The following is a 19443-nucleotide window of genomic DNA, read 5'->3' as shown; positions in this document are numbered from 1 at the left end:
CCCTGGTATCCTCTCTGAATTCATCCCCACTAAACTGCTGGCTGATGTTAAAGTTTAGTGAAATGGAATGATCTTCTGCTGAAATGTCAATGCTTCATTATTGCAAATGGTTGAGAATGTTTAATAAGTTTATATTGCAAAGCAGGTACATGGGGTCATGGAAAAACATTTTCTCAGAGTTATGGTGTACTGTTTGTTTATTATGGATATTGGCAGTTAATTGTTAAAAGGAATGGTATATTTATCTATACAGAAAGCTCATGCACTGTGTATTTTGTTCACATTGGGGTAGTAGCTATCATAGCTGGCTAATGATCATATAGCTTCCATAGACTGCAACAGCATAGAAAGCTTCATATTAATTTAAATATGTGCATTTAAATTCTATATTCTCTCTCTCTTTCCTAGAAATCAGTAATAAATGGGTTGCCACCTACTCCAAAAGTACTGGTGAGTAGCACTGATAAGTCTCTATAGTAGCATATGCAAATGCCTGAAGTGTAACAATTCTTTATAAATTACAATACAGTTGTAAGTTACAAAAACACACAAAAATAGTTTGAAAGTAATTTAATTAAATATAATGTTCTGTTGCTCTGCAATGGTAAAAGTTGTGTGTTTGCTACAGAAACACTTCTATAATTTATACAAAGAAAGCTGCTGTGCAGCCATGGGGCAGCTATTCAAGTTAACATAGGGTTACATAGAATATAAGCTCTGTAGAAATCAATTGGTTTTGTTCTTACACAGGAATCTAAACCCAGTGTATTTTACAGAGCTTACCTACTATGTAACCTGTGTAACCTTGAATTAATGACTACACGGCAGTTTCTTTAAAGGACAATGAAAGGTTAATATAAATTAAAAGTAAGTCTAAAGGCATTCTTTTTAAGTACTTACTGCATATCTAAATTCCCAGATCCCTGCTTGCTTCTCTGAGATATGGTGCTGGCAGCCTACAGCAGTGTGAAGACTAGAGTGACATCACTGAAATCTCTCTCCCCTTCCTGTAGCTGCCAGCGGCAGCCTTCCTATTTTCTGAGCATGTGTGTAACTTGATCCTGTCTCCTGTTTTGAGCTACACATACCCACCAGCCAATCAGAAGCGGATCTGGCAGAGGGGAGGGGGGGAGGGAATGAAACACATATGCAGTATAAAGCAAGGAGGAAAAGGAAGGGAGAATACCTTTTTAGAGATGTCTTCCTGTTCTAGAAAATGTGAAGTAAGTGTGACTGAGTAAATATTTGATTAGGTGAGCCAAAAGTGTGGCGTTTTTACTAAACAATAGGGGGACTATTGGGCAGTATGCTTTTTACATTTTGACTTGCATTCTCCTTTAAATATACTATTGTAGTTTTTCTGAAGCAAACACAACATTTATCAGTACAGTCAAACAGTACATTGTATTTTAATTGCTTAAAAACACTTTCATTTTTTGGCATGTTTGTTCCTTTAAGGTATTTTGTGAGAAAATAGATTATTAACCACAATATATAGCACACTTCCTGGGGTTAAAAAAACACTGTCTGAGCTACTCCCTTATTTACTGTCTTAATATTTAGTTTTCCATGTGTGTCATAAAGAGTAGTGGCAGGTGTTTGTTTTGACACACGTCGTCTTATAATCTTCTTACATTATAAGTAATTTTTCCTTACTACTCCTCCTACTTTTACAGGATACTTTGCTAGTGTGTTTTTATGCTTGTAAATAAGTTGCTTTCTGCCTAATTTTCTTACTTGCCCCAAGAAAAGAATTGTTCATTTATGACTAAGTGGTAATTTAAGTGGTAATTTATTTTTTGTTAAAATATTTTATGCTATCAGAACTGATTTTTGTAGCCCAGCGTGTTTTCACATGAGAATTGCCTTATGAGGGCGTGAATTAAAGCAATGGATAGTAATTGTCGGTATTTTTGTCCTTGCATATGGACAATGAAAAAATAGGAAATGGATACATTCCTTAAATGGCCTTATATACTCTTGCCATAAGACAGAGGTCAGTAAGGGTTTCCTGTTGGTTTGTGCCATGTGGTAACTGTGCCCCTGTTGTCTGTACTGCAGTTTTTAAAGGAAATGTTCATTCCTTTTTATATTAAGAATATAATATATTAGGGGATGAACTCTACCATAAACGTTAATCTTGGCTTAAAGTGGTCAGCTTTCAAGGTATTTTATAGGGATATACCATGTAATTTTACAAAGGGATTGTTAAATTTAGCTGTGATTTTAAAATCACCCCAGTGTTGCTCCCCTGGCCTAATTTTTATGGCAAGGAACTATTTAGGCTCAGGAAATAGTTGGGACACTACATGTAAAAAGGTTCAACCAACAGCATTGGACACTGCATAGGGTTCTAGCTTTGAGAGGTCTGGCAGTAGGCGAGCAGTTGAGGTTTCAGATTAATAATTTTTTTTTTGGTGGTGGGGGGGGGGGTTAAAAAGGTTTCCATGTGCTTAAAATATTCTTTGTACTGGCTGGCTCTCCATGGTTAAAACAAAATGTAATGATATACACATTGAAGCATAGTACATTTGATACATTCATATAATGATCATGCAGTGTTTCAATAGCAGGATATAGCAAGAGAGTGGATAAAACACTGTAAATGTTGACCCAGGTTTGTGGCAGATCAGAAAGTTTAATATGTGAATGTTTGAGAAAGGTTATCTACAACATTACATTATATGTCATGCAGGTCATGATTTTTATGTTTAGTAGTACAGGTATGGGACCCATTATCCAGAATGCTCGGGACCTGGGGTTTTACGGATAAGGGGTCTTTCTGTAATTCGGATATCCTACCTTAACTGTGCTAAAAAAAATATTTACACAGTAATTAAAAAATAGGATTGTTTTGGCTCCAATAAGGATTAATTATACCTTAGTTGGTATCAAGTACAAGGTTCTGTTTTATTACAAAGAAAAAGGAAATGGAGTCTATGGGAGATGACCTTTCCGAAATTCGGAATTCTGGATAATGGGTTTCCACATAAGGGGACTGATACCTGTAATACAGTCAGTGGCATAACTACCATACATCAGACCCTGCAAGCCCGGTCCTCCCCAGCAGCTGCAGAGCCTGCTGTTTCGTAGTCCCCCACACTAGTGCACAGAAGTTTGCCACTCACCAACCAATCAATCGCATTATTTGTGGCAGGTAAGCAGACGATCCATTGATTGTCTGCATTGAAGGGGGTTGGGGTGTATGTGTGCAGCTGAGGGTGTGTGCCAGGCCTTTCTGAAGATATTTTTGCAGGATACCTGGTAGTTTATAGTTACGCCACTAATACAGTGTTAGTAGATTTTATATGTTAAAATAATGTTGATGCTTTGTGAATTTAGGAAAGCACAAGATGGAGGAAAAAATGATAATCAAATGGAAATATTGTACAGGTACTATCTCAGTATATATTTAATTATTGTTCATCAACTTGATGATTTTACAGATGGGAGCATGTTTCTCCAAAGTGTTTGATGGTTGTCCCTTGAAAATAAACTGTGCAACATCCTGGATCCACCCAGATACCAAAGGTAGGCATAACAGGAGCAAGGTCAGTCACTGCCCTGTTGTTGGGTGTGTCTTGTATGTCAATCAATTTCAGAATTTGCAAAAAGGGCACTCATAATAGGTAACTTTTATTTATTTAATCTTATAGAACATAGTACCTAATCCTTGTGATCCTTCTGGGGTAATCATTTCTTTTATATATCTTGAACTGTTCCCATATTGAATTGATAGCATGAGATATCATTTTATGTAGATTCCTAATTAGCACCATGTAATTATAAGGGAGTTGAGAAGGGGGACAGCTTTGGGAAGGTGGTCTAAGGGTGGCATTGGGGGAGAGGATAACCCCTGACAGCAGCCACTATGGAATTACATAAATGGCTAACTACCAGCAGGTAGGCACTGACACCCACAGTTGTAAGTTATTGACACAGCAGTTTTGAGTCTTTCAGTTCATGAAAATCACTGCTGGCTTCCGTTAACTGCTTTAGAAACAATAGGTTCTCTTTAAGTTAGGGATGCACCCACTTTTTTGCGTTCGGCCGAACCTCCGAACCCACCCAGCAGGATTCGTCTGAATCCTGAACCGAATCCTAATTAGCGTATGCTGATTAGGATCATAAGGAGTTAAAATTCATAGCGCGTGGGGAAAATTGTTTTCACTGCCCATTTAACCATTTATGAATTCTAATTAGCATATGCTAATTAATGCTAATTAGCATTCGAATTCGGTTCAACTGGGACCACAGATCCGGCCGAAACCAAATCCTTAAAAACCGCAGGGATTCGGCCAAATCGCGAACCGAATCCAGGATTCGGTGCATACCTACTTTAAGTACAAGCCTGGAAATCATTATTCAGTAAAATCAAACCAGTAGCCCTCCAGCTGTAGTGTTATTTTCTCAGACAGTGCTGTTAGTTGTATTTCACGTTGGAGGGCTGTGGGTTTAAAATTCCACCTACAACATATGAAAAAGAGATATTTTCATCAAATATTATGTTGTTCCTGGAAATGTCTGTTTTAATGAATGCAATAAGTGGGTTAATGCTACAAGAGTTCTAGCTACGTTTTGGCTTTTTTATTTCTGCTTTCCTAAAAGTGCTGTTTTTTTTAATTCAGTGTAGTTTTAAAAATGCAGTCTGTTCTTTTATATCTGCAGTCCAACAGTGCAGTGGACAATGCCAACATATGATATATTCATAAGCTGTGCCATATGAAAATGATGAGGTTATACACAACTATCTATGCACCCCATCGGTATGCAGAAGGGTGTAAAGATACCTTGGTGGTTTTCCAGTAGGACAGCCCTGTCTGATATTTCACAATCCTGCAGCCTAATTATTATTTAAATAATAAAAGTGGAAGAGATAATAAAACTCAGAAAAAAAAGTCAGAAATCAGTAACATAATATACCTTTGCCTTTTCATATCTCCCCAGCCTGTTAAACAGGTATTGGATATAATAAGGACCTGTTTCCACCAGGAGATAATAAGGACCTGTTTCCACCAGGAGATAATAAGGACCTCTTTCCAACCAGGAGATAATAAGGACCTCTTTCCAACCAGGAGATAGGGACACATTTCCACCAGGGCTGTACTGAGGTTTAAAATAGGTCCTGGCATTTCAAGTACACAGAAGACCATGCAATCCTCTCACAGGCGCAATGAATAGTGATTGCTTATTGCATCTTATAAGCCCTTCTGGTGTTAACTAGTACTAACCTGTACTAACAGCCAAGATTCTACAAATGGATGAAGATTAGAATTAAATATATTTGGCTATGCCAAATGTTATTGTAACATTATTGTATGTTATGTTCATCAGCTAATATAATGGAAGGCTATCTGTTCTTGGTATAAACATGCTTCCAGACTTTAGTGCATACTTAATTATTTTTTACAAATATGTTTAAATATTTTTTTCTTATAGTTTTTGAAATGTCAAAAAAATTTTTTTTTAATGTGCTACCTTAACCTCGCGTTTATGGCTGTGGCAAATACTTAGCCATGCTGTTTGTCATTAGTGCATTGCAAATTGCTAACTGAAATCATTCAGCCATTAGCAGCATGAGTTGCTTGTAACACAAACAAACAAATTTAAGTTTGGGACCTCACAAATCAGCTGTCCAGTTTATCAATCATGCACTACAGTTTAGTGATTTTTTTTTTTTTTTTTTTAAATAGTGAAAGCCATTCCCCTTTAAGTATTTGACATATAAAATCATAGTTGATGTAAAATATCCAGTTGATGCAAATTCATTTGAACTTGCTGTAACAAGTTACTGCATCTGCAAGCATAATTACTACATGGGGCAAGGCAAAGCACTATAACTGTACCTTTGATCATGTATCTTTAATTACTCAGACTATAGTCAGATTTATAATAAGCATAAAACTATCTCTTTTTAATGTCACCTTTAAGATGTTTGTTATTTTCATGCTACTTTTTATGTTTGTTTGTTTTTTTCTTTTAGTATTACTGAGATTTTTTAGTTGCTTTGCAATTTCCTTTTTTAAACACATCTGTATTTATATGAATCTGTTTTTTAACCTGTCTCAGCATTCTTACTGCCATACTGGAGTACACAGGAGTACTACAAACAAGCTTGTAGTTAGCACCTTGCTGGACAAACTCTGCAGAGTGGGCGCTCATCCCCTTTAGTCACTTTTCCACAACTCTGGACAAATCACAATTTGTAGCCTGATAAACAATGCCCCCTTGTGGTGTTGACAAAACATAACACCATATCAAAAAGGAATTCTGTTTACTTGTTGCAAAAGTTATATAATTGTATTATTATTATAATAGCAACATTATAGAATTATCTAAAATCTGCTTTCTTGCTAATAAGTCCTTATTTTTATAAGTGGGAAAGCTAAAAACAGGTTCAACATGACTTAAATTAGTAAATATAATGATTTCTGTCTAAAAATTGCTGAGAAATTGTATTCCTTACCCAAAACATGGAATTATAAAGTTTACAGATTCCTACTCCACAAGACCTCTCTACATAATAAAACAGAATTTATTTAAAGCATCTATAACTTGACATTTAAGCTGGTTTACCGGATGATTTAAATTTTATAATGTGACTTGAAACAGTCTCTTTTAGTTTTGTAGTGTTGGTGATGGACTTTGGCTTTTGTGTGCAGTACAACAACCTAGTTACTGGAAATTTTCTGCTTTCAGATCAGTATATTATTTTTGGCAGTGAAGATGGAATTTACACATTAAATCTTAATGAACTACATGAAGCCACAATGGAGCAGGTAATTATAACATTTCTTACACTCAGATATATGATATTTTCTGCTAACTGACTCAACTTTTAATATTTTCCTTTTGAAAAAGTCCAAATTATCCTTAATATTTCTACCTCTGATTTAGCACCAAAATGTCTTACTGCCTTACCAGCACCCAGCAACTGGGGTTGGAGACCTTGCATGGGGATAAGGCAATAAATTAATTTGCAAGGTATCCTCTCTGTATTATTGTTAAGTTGTCTTTACTCATCTGCCAGTGCCCCATGTACTGGCCCATGATGACATTGGCAGTAAAACCTGTACAATCCATAGTTCATAGAAATTGGTCTGGATCGTCAAGCTACCATTGCACAAATGTTTAAATATTGTGTATAAATGTGTACAGTTTTACATTTTAAAGCAGTTAGTGACCATTATTGCTTTGCAAGCCAGTGTGGCTTACATATGTGCCCCCGAAACACATTTGGTCATTTAATTAAGGGAGAAAATTGCTGGGCTTGGATGTTCTGTTCATTTAGATTTTAAAGTTTTGGCAGCTCCACAGTGATGCTGATGTTCATTTTTGGCTGGCTCAGAATAATACAAAGCAGTTTATCACTTAATTTGAGTGGAGGTAAGAGGCTGACTGTATTCCTTTGCCTAGGACCTTAATGAATTTATGCAGATATTAAGCTCAGACCCTAGGTCTAATTAAAATAATGTTATTTCAGTAAAATGGTCTCCCAATGATTTACTAATTTATTTCCTATTTTCCCTTTTGGAAGCTGTTTCCTCGGAAGTGCACGTGGCTGTATATTATGAATAATATGTTGATGTCCTTGTCAGGTAGGTTGTCATTCTGCATGGATACTGGAACTGAAATAAGTGGCTCAGCCAGCATCTACAAATAAAATAATTCTTGGCCTATTTTACATGAGAGACATTTTCATTCAGTAGTTCTATATGGCGTTTAACCTGGTTTAACTTCATGTTAAACATTAATGACAGAGAGGGCCAGTTTTTGCCCTTTAAATACACATTTTTAGTAGTCCAAAAAGGCTGCACCAAAGTGCCCTTAAAAGTTCTCCTTGACTTGAATGCAAATGGTCTGAGACTTTAATTCCACCAATAACAATTATATAGATCCCATTGGTTGGACTGGGATTTTGCATCTGTACCTTTATTACCAATAATGGTAATTTGATGGAACACATATGTCCTTTGGGAATCGGACCCAGTTCTTATGTGCAAAGGATTATTTCTAACTTTCTGCAAAAAAGTTTGAGTTCTCGGTGATGGCCACACACAGGCATAATTTTAGCTCTTTTTCCTGTTTCAGCAGAAGTGGCTAAAATCCCTAAAATTTGGTCTGTGTGCAACCACAAAAACCTGGAGCTGAGATTGGTTGGCTACTTAACCAGTGTAGAATTTGAATAACATCTCAGTCACATTAATGCTAATTAACATTACTGCAAATAATGGCTAATGTTTTTGTTTTTTGTTTTTTATTTCTTTGGTCCTGAACATATACAACTACCACATGCAGAAGGTAAGCTCACTTTACATTAATTTATAACAAATGAATCTACATTTACATTAATGAACAGGGGTCTTGCAAAAAATTAACAGAAGAGGCTTAAAGGAACAGTAACACCAAAAAATGAAAGAGCTTTAAAGTAATAAAAATATAATGCACTGTTGCCCTGCACTGGTAAAACTGGTGTGTTTGCTACAGTAACCCTACTATAATTTATATAATAAGCTGCTGTGTAGCCACGGGGGAAGCCATTCAAGCTGGAAAAAAGCAGAAAAGGAACAGGTTACATAGCAGATAACAGATAAGTTCTGTAGTTTTCTCCTTTGAATGGCTGCCTCCATGGCTACATAGCAGCTTATTTATATAAATTATAGTAGACTTTCTGAAGTAAACACACAACTTTTACCAGTGCAGGGCAGCACCACATTATATTTTAGTTACTTTTATACACTTTCATTTTTTGGTGTTATTGTTCCTTTAAGAGTAAAAAAAGAGTTCAGAGTAAAAATAAGATAAGAGAGAATCATCCACCTAGTTTAGGGTTCTTACACACTGGCATTTTCTGTGTGTATGAGATGCAGGCCTGAGCGCACCTGAACACATCATCATCTAATGAGCAAAACGCCTAAAAAATGCAAATTGTGATTGCTTGAAATTGGTTACTATTCCAGAGTAAAACATCTGGTTCATCTGCTTCTGGATGAGTTCAAGCACTAAGTTGATTTTGATGCTACTATATAAATTAGCAATTTGCCCTCTCCTTTGGTGGGAGCTCAGTGAATTGGGTTTGTGCTTAAAATAATAGCCAAAAAACATGTTTATTTAGAAATATCAGTGGTTTTATTTCTTGCACTAAATAGGACAGATATTGAAGGTGAAAGCTCTTTTACTTTCCAACCCAGTGGTTGCAGTGACAGGTGGATTACATTCTTGTCACTGCCTTTACATGCGGGGTAGTGGGCCAAACCAGCATTTTCTCATAAATGGTATAAAATATTAAATTATATTTAATAAGTTTATATTGCATGTTCATTTTAATAGTTCCTCTTTAAGCAATTGCAAAGTGAAGTGTACAGCATAGCCCACTGTGCAGTGTAGTAATCTTATTCATTTAACTCAAGCACAACAAGGGACCATACAGTCTTTTTTTGTTGTCTGAAACATCTTTTTATTTTCAACAGGTAAAACTGTTCAGCTTTATTCACATAACCTAGTTGGTCTGTTTGAGCAAGCTAAGAAGCCAGGACTAGCAGCCCATATACAGACTCATCGTTTTCCTGACAAAATACTGCCAAGGTAATTTTGTGGGGGTTTATGAAAGTGTCCTTAGTTGGCACACATGTACATATGGTGCTGGCAGCTTAACTCGGCACCTTTATTATGCTGTATTCCATGTTCTCTGTGCCACTACATTATTTGTTATTCTTCTTTAACAATGTTCTTCCTTTCTTTTTTCCTCTGTTTACCATTTTCTTGCTTTCTTCTTTTTTTCAATGGTTTTTTATTCTTTAGCCTTTCCTGCTACCATGTATCTTTCCGATTTCCAACCTGCAGCGTGGTTGCTGAGGTGATTAAGACATAGCAACAATATACTGTAGCAGTTTATGTTCCAGTCCTTAAGAGTTGCAGAGCAGATGTTTGTTTATAATTAAAAAGACACAAAATGAGTACTAACAGCACACCCTAGAATACAACTGCACATTCCATACTGAAAGTGAAAGTTAAGGTTAATTGCTTTTTTCATACATATTGGCCTAGAGAGTTTAACAGTCATTAAGAAAGGCAGAATAAAACATAGGGGACAAACACAATTGCAGCATGCATTTCCTTATGTCTTGAAGAGACCTTTCTGTTTTGCTAATTCAGTTTTTCTTGTTTCCATTTGATGTCACCTGATGTAGTCTCCATTTTTTTCCATTACAGCAGTAAATATAGTGGTTCACATTGTTGATTTTTTTTTTTTTTTTCAGAAAGTTTGCCCTCTCTACAAAGATTCCAGACACAAAAGGCTGCCATAAGTGTTGTGTTGGTATGTATGCCTGTTATTGCCTATATATATATATATATATATATATATATATATATATATATATATATATATATATATATATATATATATATATATATATATATATATATATATATATATAATGTATATATGTATTTATATGTATATATGTATGCATGTTATTGCCTGTACAGATTGTTGTACTGAAGCCTATGAGCCTCCTGCTGTTGAACCTCAGCTCCAAGCATCCCTTGATAACTACACTGTAAACGTCATAGTTCATGGTTGCAAAATGGAATATTCATATAAGTACAGCATTACATTAGCGCCATAACAAAATATAGATTTCAGTATTCCAAATGTTTTCCTACTTATTTGTGTTTTCCATCTTTCCTTTGCAGTAAGAAACCCATATACTGGTCACAAGTACCTATGTGGGGCTCTAGAGTCCAGCATTGTACTGCTTCAGTGGTATGAGCCTATGCAGAAGTTCATGTTAATAAAGGTTTGTCTACCCTCTATACTGATGTGCGTTAGCTACATAGTGTGAAGGCACTTCATAGGGGCTTTGTTGTTTGCCTGCGAGTTATGTTAAGCTTTGGAAGTTTATCAAAGGTACAAGGGTACCATCCTTCTGCAGAATCCTTGCTTCATATGTCCTTTCCCTGCTTCTGGTCTTCACTAATGGGGCGATGTGACCACATGCCCTCTGCATGATCCAACGTTTGCAAACTCTCCTAGCCATACTTGTGATAAAACCGGAAGTAAGTTGCTGTGGCTCTACAGAGGATTTTTCAGCCGGCTTTGTTATTCCTTATTAGGATTTATTCCTGTAGGTGCTGCTAGCAGTGAAGACAGCACCCAGCTCTTACAGAAATAAATCTGCAGAGCAACTTATGGTTTTAACAGTCAAGCTAGGAGATGTGAAGCGTATACACACTGAATCTTGCAGAGAGCAGATCGCCCTATTTAAGAATACCAAAAGCAGAATTTTACCATGGTAATTTTGTAGTATTAAAAATAGTTAACTTTGTGCAGGACAGATATATTATTGGAGGGGGCTAGAATGGATTTTTTTACTTAAACATTTTCATTGTTACTGATCCTTTAAAAAAAGGCCCTTTAATAAAGTGTTGCTGTTATTTTGGAGGTGGTTGTCCCAAACTATAATTTCTGAGCTTCCAGTATGTGAGAGAATTCTGCTGTTCTGACTTTATCATGAGTAATGACCTTTTAAGGAGAGGAAATTCTTCATTTCTGCATCCATGTCCTTTACTGGCAGTACAGTGGCTACAAACCTGATACCTTAATGTCTCAGTGGTATTTATTAAAGGAATACTGTCATGGGAAAACATGCAGAATCCTGCACTGAAATCCGTTTTTTAAAAACACAAATGGAAAGCAGTTCTAATGTGTAGCGCTGGCTCCTTCTCAGAATCAGGCACTGTGCACTGAGATGGCTCCTACACACCAAAATTACAGCTAAAAAAAATTCATTTAGAAATAAAAAGTACATGACCGTATGCCTTTATGGTTATTATGATATAGGTTAAGGATTGCCCCGGTTTTTAGTCCCATTTGGGATCATTTACAGGGCAAACTATAATTAATATATATAACTCAGCCCATACTTTTAAACCTACTGACGGTTCATACCTCCATATGTAATAAAAGACGAAAAGTTACTAACAGGTGGCCAGTAAATGCTTATTGCTGATTGGAAGGTAGAAAGGGGCAGATGTGCTGAAGACAACAATTTATATAGTAGATTACTGACATAGTGTTTGAAATCCTTAGTAAGGTCAGGATGCATTAAATTGTAAGGAGAATTAAGTCTTATCCATATGTAGGCATTTAGTATAGCCTGAATAATAAATCAGCATTACTACTCGTGTATGCTCTTACAGTCAGTTACTAGAGGCTGATGTTGCAACTCGTTACTATACGTGCTGCCCAATGCAGTTGAGCTGTAGCAAAACCTTGCATCTTTTCATTATACAAACCAACAGGTCTGATTTGATTGTAATTTTTATTATAAAAATTTACAATCCGCTCTCTCATAACCCTGTACAGGATAAGCCATAAGAATACTGCTCAGTAGCTGCTTATTCAGCCCAAAAAGAGAAAAATACATTATATTCTGATCCCAAAGTGTGAATTGTAATGATCCATGGAGTAAGATCACAACAGCTCAGTGGTTGCTTGCAGCTTAATGCATAAGAATACAGTGAATTACAAATATGGCTCAGAACTGTAACCTCTAATCGGTGTAACCCATTCTTTTCAGCACTTTGATTTCCCTCTTCCAAACCCTCTGAGAGTGTTTGAAATGCTGGTTATCCCTGAGCAGGAGTATCCTTTGGTCTGTGTAGCTGTCAGTAAAGGGGTGGAACCAAATCAGGTTGTCAGGTTTGAGACCCTCAACCTGAGCTCAGCCTCTTCCTGGTTTACTGACTTGGACTCAGGTAATATATGTAATATATTCATTATCAGCTATCTTTTTAATATTTTATTGTTATAGACGTGTGTGAGACTATGCAAAAAGTAATCTCCTATGTATGCAGTTGGTCCCTTCTGCCATGTATAATTCATCATAGTTGCTGCAGTATGCAGAATTGCAATTAATTGACCCACCCGTGTGCAGCAGGAGACAGCTTTTTTGCCTACTTTAGTATAGTATTGTAAAAGGAGAACTTTTTTTAAATTATACAAAAAAAAATGGATACAATAATGTCATTGTAAGCCAGTTTACGGTATGCATTAATTAAACATTTCAAATTATTTGAAAATGATTTGCAAATGTTATCGCTATTAAAAACAGTTTGTCTATTTCTATTCTCTTCATGGTCTAGACCAGTGATCCCCAACCAGGGGTTTTTGAACAACATGTTGCTCCCCAACCCCTTGAGTGTCGCTCCCAGTGGCCTCAAAGCAGGTGGTTATTTTTGAATTTCTGGCTTTGAGGCAAGTTTTGGTTGCATATAAACCAGGTGTACTGCCAAACAGAGCCTCCTGTAGGCTGCCAGTCCAATAGGGGCTACCAAATAGCCAATCACAGCCCTTATTTGGCACCCTCATGAACACTGTTCATGCTTGTGTTGCTCCCCAACTCTTTTTACATTTTGAGTGTGGATCACGGGTAAAAAAGGTTGGGGTTCCCTGGTCTAGACTCATGCCAAGACTCCAATTCCCACAGTTCGTTGCATGCTTCTTTACAGGTCTCTTAGTCACAGAAGAGTGCGGTATTGTTACCATTTGGTACTATAAAGATTTAAAGGAAAGGACATCCACTGAATGCCTTCCATGATGCACCCTAGGCTTAGTAGCTGTGCTACATCTGGCATTAATTTGAGCCATGTCATCCAGAGCCAACCCTTGGAACAACATATCTAAAACAGCTTTAGAACTAATTTTGTAGCTATAGTCTTTATAAAGGAAAGCAAGAGTAGTAAGTAGTTTCACTGTGTATCTCAATATTGACTACGTCTACAAATCAGCATTTATATTCAGAATAACCGCATATAATCCTGGGAGCATTGAGAATATTCATAGAAATATTTTCAACCACCTATAAACTGTAAATCTATTTAATTTTCTATAAGTTCTATAAAGTTACAAAAATATTCTGTGGTTGCTGCTAACATCATAAATGAGACCACACATATGTATTTGTGAAATCAAAAGGCATACAGTTGTCTGTGTGTTGAAACTTTGCAACTCATATTAGTTTTTGCCACCCTAGGGATTTGTCAGCAGCTGGATGCCATCCATGTTACACAGCTTGAGAAAGATACTGTTTTGGTTTGTCTGGACCGTGAGTATCATTAAAAGTCTTTACATATTTATTCCCTGTTATGTCTGCACCAGCTCTCATATACTTTTTGGTACACTATCCTTTCCTTTTTTCAGAGTTTTTCAGACATTTTAGGGCTCATTTGCCATTGGTATAGGAGCAAGTGCTGCTGCACTAAATTGGGCTCATAGTGTCTGTACCCATAATAGGTGCAAGCATATACAGATGCAATGAAGAACTTTACTTAATACCAGCAGGAACTGAGCCTGGTTTCTCCTAGTGATTAGAAATGAAGAGCAGTGCAAGACTGGATGTACTAGGAAATGCCCACATGCCACACATGTAGAAAATAAACACGTATATCCCAGGATCCATCTGTATATCCGTTCAGAAGAAAAAAGGTGCACAGTCTAAATCTGGGTAGAGCAAAGCAATTTAAAGTCACGCCACACATTTTGTTGAAATGTTAATGTTTTACTCTGCCTCACAGTCGGAGCCGTCATTAGGTGATGGCAAATAAGGGCAGTTGCCTTGGGTTGATTCTCGTGAAGGACAGCGGGCCCCAGGCTTGGTGCAGAATTGCTTGCTTACTGACTCCTCCATTATTATTGTGGCCATCACACTGGATAACTTGCCCTGGGACCTACCACTTAATGTGTACTTTGTTACGATCTATTTCAAAACAACACATATATAACTGGCTGCAGACAGTCAAATCTACTCTCAGAAATGTTATTTTTCTTTTTTCATTTCTTTAAAGATTATGTGAAAATTGTAAACCTTCAGGGGAAACTAAAGTCAAACAGAAAACTAGCATCTGAACTAAGCTTTGAATTCCGCATTGGATCTGTAGGTAAGTGTGTTATATCAAGATATGTCAATTTTTCCAAACACCACGGTCAGCTCATGCAGTGTCATTTTAATCCAATGGGGAAGAGACCATTCTGTACACAATTTACCAAGAGGTTCCCCACAAAGAGTATTTAAATGAATCATCCCAACAAGCATGGTTTTTGGTTAAGTTTATGGTCATTAGTGTATTGCAGCCATACACATGATTTTGAATGGTGGCCAATTTGGGCATCCACGTTTAGATTTTTTTTTTCTTTTATTGTCCAGATCAATTGGTTAAATTGCCTCCCTACATGCAGCTATAGGCGTAAGACCAAAGACTGCCCAAACTCTCAGCCATATCTTCACAAGTATGGCTAGTTTTAGCCAAATGCATTAGCATACCTCTTAAGTGGATTGTGGTGCTTGTGCAAAATTAGATTTTTATTGCCCAGAATACCTAGTGTTACCAAGCAGCAATTGCCTGACAATGCACAAGCAATTTCAATAATTTGCTGTTATGGGTTAATGTGACAATGATTCTCAGAGAACCACAGATAACTTCTGTGAACTATTTTAGCACCAGCTGATCGGTTGCTTGGTTTCCCAGACCAGTGCAGATGGTACTGGCAGAACTTCAATTGTCAGCCCTATATTCCATTCAAGTAGTTGCAAGTTTTTTCCCCCAAAGCATGTTCCCTCCAAAATGAATGTGTTGTTGAAAGAAAAAAAACCCAAATTCAAGAAATTCTTTGAATATTTGTGATCTGTGTCTTCCCTCCCTGCCTCTTGCTTTATGACTGGCCATGTCCATATGCACCAGATAAAAGGTACTAAGTGCAGCCAGGTCATCGGGGACTTACACAGTGAAGATACTTTGCATTAGTCTACTGTTTGCACTTGTACCAGATGTAAACATTTAAAAGTGCCAGAAGTCTCATTCTGTAAATAAAACAGACATTGAGGAAACCAGAAATATTTGCTATCTGATCTGATCTAATGGCTTTGCTTTCTTTGTACTTTCAGTGTGCCTTCAGGACAGTGTGCTAGCCTTCTGGAAACATGGCATGCAGGGCAAGAATTTCAAATCCAATGAGGTACGTTTACTGTCCAACTTACCATGTGGTGGGCCGATTAATTCTTATACAGCATGTTTCAGGGCTGGATTATGTTGATGCCATACAAAGAAGTCTGTGGTGCCCTAAAGCAGACAGGTGGCCATGAAAAAACCCTAGTAGGACCACATCCGGCCCATGGACCTCCAGTAGGGCAGCCCTGATCTAAAAGATACAGTAGATTTAATAGGATACTAGTTTAGCTTAATAGTATATTGATTAATACGACACCTACATTCATTTAGTTTAAAGAAAATGTATATTTTTTCACTTATTCTAGTTGCTCAAAGGAATATATTCTACTCACTTCCAATCAAGCTGTCAGAATTTGTAGTTGTAAATCACTACAAATGCTAAACAACCCTGTAGCTTGGGAGTATGAGACAAAAGTAAAAGGTTCCTGTAGAAGATTTCACAATTGGGTTTTCTACAATAAAAGATGGCTTTCCAGTGTTCTGCTCTTAGTTAAAAAGGTGTGGCTAGTTTTGCGTCTATTTGCCGCCTCTTGTAAGTGCCACCTGTGACAAGGTGTAGCCCCATGGCAAAATAGTCCCTGCATAGACAGTGGTGTTCTTACCAGTTGCTGCAGGTACGGGGTGTGGTAATAAGAGTGGTACATTTTGCAGCTACATTTTTAACTTACTGTAATTCTCTGTTTTAGGTTACGCAAGAGATTTCTGATGAATCCAGAGTTTTTCGCTTATTAGGATCAGACAGGTACGCAGATGGATGTAAATAGTTACATTTGTTAGGATTTACCCCGATATATTCTGGGTGCTGGTATGCTGCTTTATCTGCAGAAAACCTCACTGCCTAACAGGTGGGCTCTGTGTCAGTTCCTAGTGGCCATGGGCAAGTAAATTCTAAGGGAAAATTACTCTTTCTGACAAATTAACAGCACTACAATGTAACAGAAAGGTTACATAGAGAAAGTTTTATCTATAGTTTTCATTTATGAGGTATATGCAATGAAATTGGCACTGTATTTCTGTGCATTTGGTTAGGCACTTGGCACTTACCCATTTCTTTTCTCTTGCAGGGTGGTGGTGCTGGAAAGTCGTCCAACAATGAACCCAACGGCACACAGTAACCTATACATCTTGGCTGGCCACGAAAACAGCTACTAGTCCTCTCTTTGTAGCTTGCCATTAATGACATAGGAATATAAATTCCAACATAAATGTTCCCTTGCTGGGATCTGGGCAAGGTGGATTTTGCTTTGACTGTTATTTTTATTCATTTATTAGTATTATTGGGAAAAGGTTGTGTTTTTAACAATTTGTGCTGCTGGAAACAGCTACATTTCCTGTCACCACTGTGTGGTGTTGGTTTTATTGGTTGCTTAATAACAAGCTGTGAGATAAACCCTTTGTAATGGTTGGTGCCAAAGGTTTGAGGGCACAGCCATGCTGAAAATTAATAAGGGGTGCCTTGATATGCTCTGTGGCCTTGCAGTTGTCCCAGGAAATGCTAAAACCAGAATGGCACTTTGCTTTGATATTTTATACCTGTCTTGAATGCTGCATTGCCACTTACTTCGGCTGGAGTTCATCTTCCTTGGTATAGTGTAGATGTTGCATCTCAGAGTGCCAATAATGCATTTTTGGAGTCATTGCTTACAAGAAACAAGGAACACAGGCCTTCAGTTCCTTTTCAGCACATGCTCCTACGTCTTTATGTTGATACATTATTTAAAGACATTTTATTAGCTTTGAGGGATATTGTTTTTCCTTCTTACTCCAGTGTATGTGCCATATCATAGCCAGCATATTGGTACAAGCCCTATTCCATAGCTGCACACAAATTTACCCAGGGAGATTTACTGCCCCTTTTCTGTCATATGCCAAGAAAGTGACACTACACCTCCATGTTTGTATGTTTCTAGCCTGAATTTGCCATGTTAGACTATTCTGTAAAATACAACTTTATTTATTAATCTTTGGCTTGAGAGGGTAACATATGTGTATAGGAAAGGCTTTTGCAGATTGCATTTGTATGTGTTATTTGTGTGTACAGGAAAGATATCATACATTTTTTTTTACCCCAGCCAATGGTTGGTGTACTTTCCTTTGTAATTCTGCTTTATCGGTCAGGGTCCTCAGACTCAAAAGGGACATTATTTCAGATTTGGTAGCCCCACTGTTCATCCCAATGGACAGACTTTTAGTTGTGTTTTTAAATGTTCGTACTGCTTCGTGACTAAGACTGAGCTGCCTTTGTGTAAAAGAATCCTGCCGAATCAGAGCTTTAGCCAGCCACATGTATTATTATCAGGAGATAATTATACTATGCAGCAGATCATGGAAGGAATTTTCTAGCTATAACAAAGCCACATCTGCCATTCCCTATAATACACAGATGATTCTCAGTCTCATTTTCAGCTCTCCCTTATAACAAGGCTATATAGTTGCATTTATTTCCAAGCATTCAGCTTGTGGCTTTCCATGAATTCGACTCCTATGTGGTTGATTCCCTTTTTTTTTAGCAGATATGACCGATTTGCTTTTTGTCTTTGTCTATTTCGTTAGAGGAATGTGGCTGGCTGTGATTCTGTGTTTAGTATCTGTACAAACTAAAGTGCCTGTTCTCTTTGTGTGTCAAACTGCCTTAATAATCAGCAGGAATTTCAACCTGCTTTCCTTTTTAATTACAACTGCTTTAGTTGGCTAGGGCTGCTCAAGGTTATAGTTCAGCAGCAGCCAGAAAGCCCTCGTGTACAGGATGACTTTGTGCTGCTCAGTGGGATGTACCTGTTACATGAAAGTTAGCATCCAAAGTCTTTCTGAATGCTCAACAACAGAGTGTGTTCCGTTTACCTTCTGACACCGGGTTTTATCATGTGTAACTTGATTTTCTTAAATAAGTAAACCTGAAATAAAAATCGCTGTCATATTCTGAAATGTTTACAGCATGGTTTTTGTGTAGAATACAAACCTAACTTACTATGTTACTATGAATTGGGCCTGATAAATCATCTTGACTTCCTCGCCACTGGACTGTAGGAAAGGTGGCAACCTAGTGGTGAGCACAGCCTTTTTATTTTGCAATACAGCCAGGCAGCAAGCAAAAGACTGATTAGTGGTAAGCTTTATATAAAATACACAATACTGTGGGAGATTTTTGGAATTAATTCAGTGGTATCCTCAGGTGATACTTTGATTGCTATATCTTTCTGGAAGTTGCAGGGCTCTTCTAACCATCAGCATAATAAATGAGCTGTTTTGATTACAATATAGCATTTTATGTCATTTCACAGTGGGTACAGACTGGAATTGAAAGCCCTTGGCATCAGTTTGGGGCTATACTAGATTGTTTTACTACAGTCCACACTGGACTGGTCTGAAGAAGTCACACATGACCGAACTCAGATCTGAAAACTGCAGGTAGGAGAAGGTAATGTGTGAGAA

At 37.2% G+C, this 19443-nt stretch overlaps 1 protein-coding gene across 3 annotated transcripts in view; it reads left to right on the top strand.

Moving 5' to 3' along the window:
• map4k5 (mitogen-activated protein kinase kinase kinase kinase 5) overlaps positions 1–18936 on the top strand; it is a 92461-nt gene extending 73525 nt beyond the window's left edge. For all 3 annotated transcript variants that reach the window (XM_012968103.3, XM_012968104.3, NM_001142049.1), the window contains exons 19-32: positions 409–450; positions 3447–3531; positions 6700–6779; positions 7538–7598; positions 8299–8301; positions 9471–9585; positions 10260–10318; positions 10699–10802; positions 12585–12762; positions 14040–14111; positions 14851–14943; positions 15948–16018; positions 16698–16753; positions 17076–18936. In XM_012968103.3, the coding sequence (XP_012823557.1) occupies positions 409–450; positions 3447–3531; positions 6700–6779; positions 7538–7598; positions 8299–8301; positions 9471–9585; positions 10260–10318; positions 10699–10802; positions 12585–12762; positions 14040–14111; positions 14851–14943; positions 15948–16018; positions 16698–16753; positions 17076–17163 (1107 nt within the window). In that variant the 3' untranslated portion in view covers positions 17164–18936. The remainder of the gene's footprint in view (positions 1–408; positions 451–3446; positions 3532–6699; positions 6780–7537; positions 7599–8298; positions 8302–9470; positions 9586–10259; positions 10319–10698; positions 10803–12584; positions 12763–14039; positions 14112–14850; positions 14944–15947; positions 16019–16697; positions 16754–17075) is intronic.
• The last annotated feature ends 507 nt before the right edge of the window (positions 18937–19443 follow it).

This window comes from Xenopus tropicalis, chromosome 8, assembly GCF_000004195.4.
Source record: "Xenopus tropicalis strain Nigerian chromosome 8, UCB_Xtro_10.0, whole genome shotgun sequence".
Lineage (NCBI taxonomy): Eukaryota > Metazoa > Chordata > Amphibia > Anura > Pipidae > Xenopus > Xenopus tropicalis.
This window is presented reverse-complemented; position numbering and strand designations above follow the sequence as displayed.